Source organism: Lagopus leucura, unplaced genomic scaffold, assembly GCF_019238085.1.
Source record: "Lagopus leucura isolate 7727_CA_CO unplaced genomic scaffold, USGS_WTPT01 28341-0_obj-0_obj, whole genome shotgun sequence".
In the NCBI taxonomy this organism is placed as follows: domain Eukaryota; kingdom Metazoa; phylum Chordata; class Aves; order Galliformes; family Phasianidae; genus Lagopus; species Lagopus leucura.
This window is the reverse complement of record NW_024964723.1, coordinates 1-1,568: the sequence shown is the minus strand read 5'-3', so window position 1 is coordinate 1,568 and position 1,568 is coordinate 1. Positions and strand designations below refer to the sequence as shown.

Below are 1,568 nucleotides of genomic sequence, written 5' to 3'. Positions count from 1 at the left end.
GCCTGCCCCAAAGCTCTGCCCGGACAGAGCGGCGGGGGAGGGCGCCAGGTGAGCGCCCATGGGTGCCCCCAGGGGGCTGAGAGCCGCTCCGGGAGCCCCCAGCGGAGGATGCATGGGGGAGAGGTACGGCCCGCAGTCCAGGCCCCCGAAATAGGCGGCCGAGCCCCCGTAGCTCTGCCCGTAGGGCGCCGTTTGGTTGTAGGGAGCGGCGGAGAACGGAGCGGAACGCGGCAAACCCGGGGCGCTGCCGGCGGCCAACGGGTCCGGCACCGGGGAGATGGAAGCCGGGCTCCAAATGGACACCGGGGCGGCGGGGCCGGGGGTCCCCGCGGGGCCGGGCTGGGAGGGGCTGTACGGCCCGGCGCCCCCGGCGTCGCTTTGCGGTTCCCGGGGCGGGGACGGCTTCTTCTTGGCCGGCCGAGCCTTGGGCTGCCCGCTGCTCTGCTGCTGCTGCTGGCGGCACTTGGCGCGGCGGTTCTTGAACCACACCTGGGGGAGAGGGAAACTGAGGCACGGGGGGCTGGGGGTGCGCGCGTGGTGCGTGCGGAGCTGCGGGTCCTGAGCACCGACTGCACGCACGGGACCCCCGCGAGGGCACACGTGGGGGGGTGCAAAGCCTTTCTGCGTGCGGGGACCCCGTCCTGTACACGTGGGTGCACCCAGGACCCCATTTTGCACACGTGGGTGCATTCAGGACCCCATTTTGCATACGTGGGTGCACTTGGGACCCCACATTACACACATAGGTGCACTCAGGACCCCATTTTGCACACATGGGTGCACTCAGGACCCCACGTTACACACACGGGTGCACACAGGGCCCCATGTTGCACACATGGGTGCACTCAGGACCCCACACTACACACATGGGTGCACTTGGGACCCCACGTTACACACAAGGGTTGCACTCAGGACCCTATTTTACACACAAGGGTGCACTCAGGGGTCCATTTTGCATACATGGGTGCACTTGGGACCCCACATTACACACATGGGTGCACCCAGGACCCCATGTTGCACACATGGGTGCATTCAGGACCCCATTTTGCACACGTGGGTGCACTCAGAACCCTATTTTAGACACGTGGGTGCACTCAGGACCCCATGTTGCACAGCTGGTGCACACAGGACCCCATTTTACACACATGGGTGCACTCAGGACCCCACATTACACACATGAGTGCACTCAGGACCCCATTTTGCACACCTGGGTGCACTCAGGACCCCATGTTACACACAAGGGTTGCACTCAGGACCCGACTTTGCACCCACCTGCACGCGGGACTCCGGCAGGTTGATCTTCAGGGCCACCTCCTCCCTCATGAAGATGTCGGGGTACCTCGTTTTGGCAAACAGCGCCTCCAGGATGTCCAGCTGTGCCCGTGTGAAGGTGGTTCGCTCACGGCGCTGCTTCCGGGGGGTGGCTGCAAAACACCCCCCCCCCCCCCCCCCCGTGCAAACAGCCCCACCTGTGCAGCTCCTGTGCAACGCCCCCCCTCCGTGCAAAACCCCGCGCACAAAACCCCCGCGTGCGACCCCCCCCAACCCGTTGTGCAAACAAACCCTCG

The 1,568-nt window shown here is 65.4% G+C and overlaps 1 protein-coding gene across 1 annotated transcript; it reads right to left on the bottom strand.

Annotated features, from left to right (window-relative positions):
- Positions 1-6: 6 nt before the first annotated feature.
- LOC122191834 (homeobox protein otx5-like) lies at positions 7-1,496 on the bottom strand (the record flags this gene model as incomplete). The annotated part of the gene is given in 3 exon segments (XM_042892237.1): positions 7-489; positions 1,273-1,452; positions 1,455-1,496. Coding segments are annotated over 3 exon segments (705 nt in total), but the record flags the coding sequence as incomplete, so codon positions are not given.
- Between the last annotated feature and the right edge of the window lie 72 nt (positions 1,497-1,568).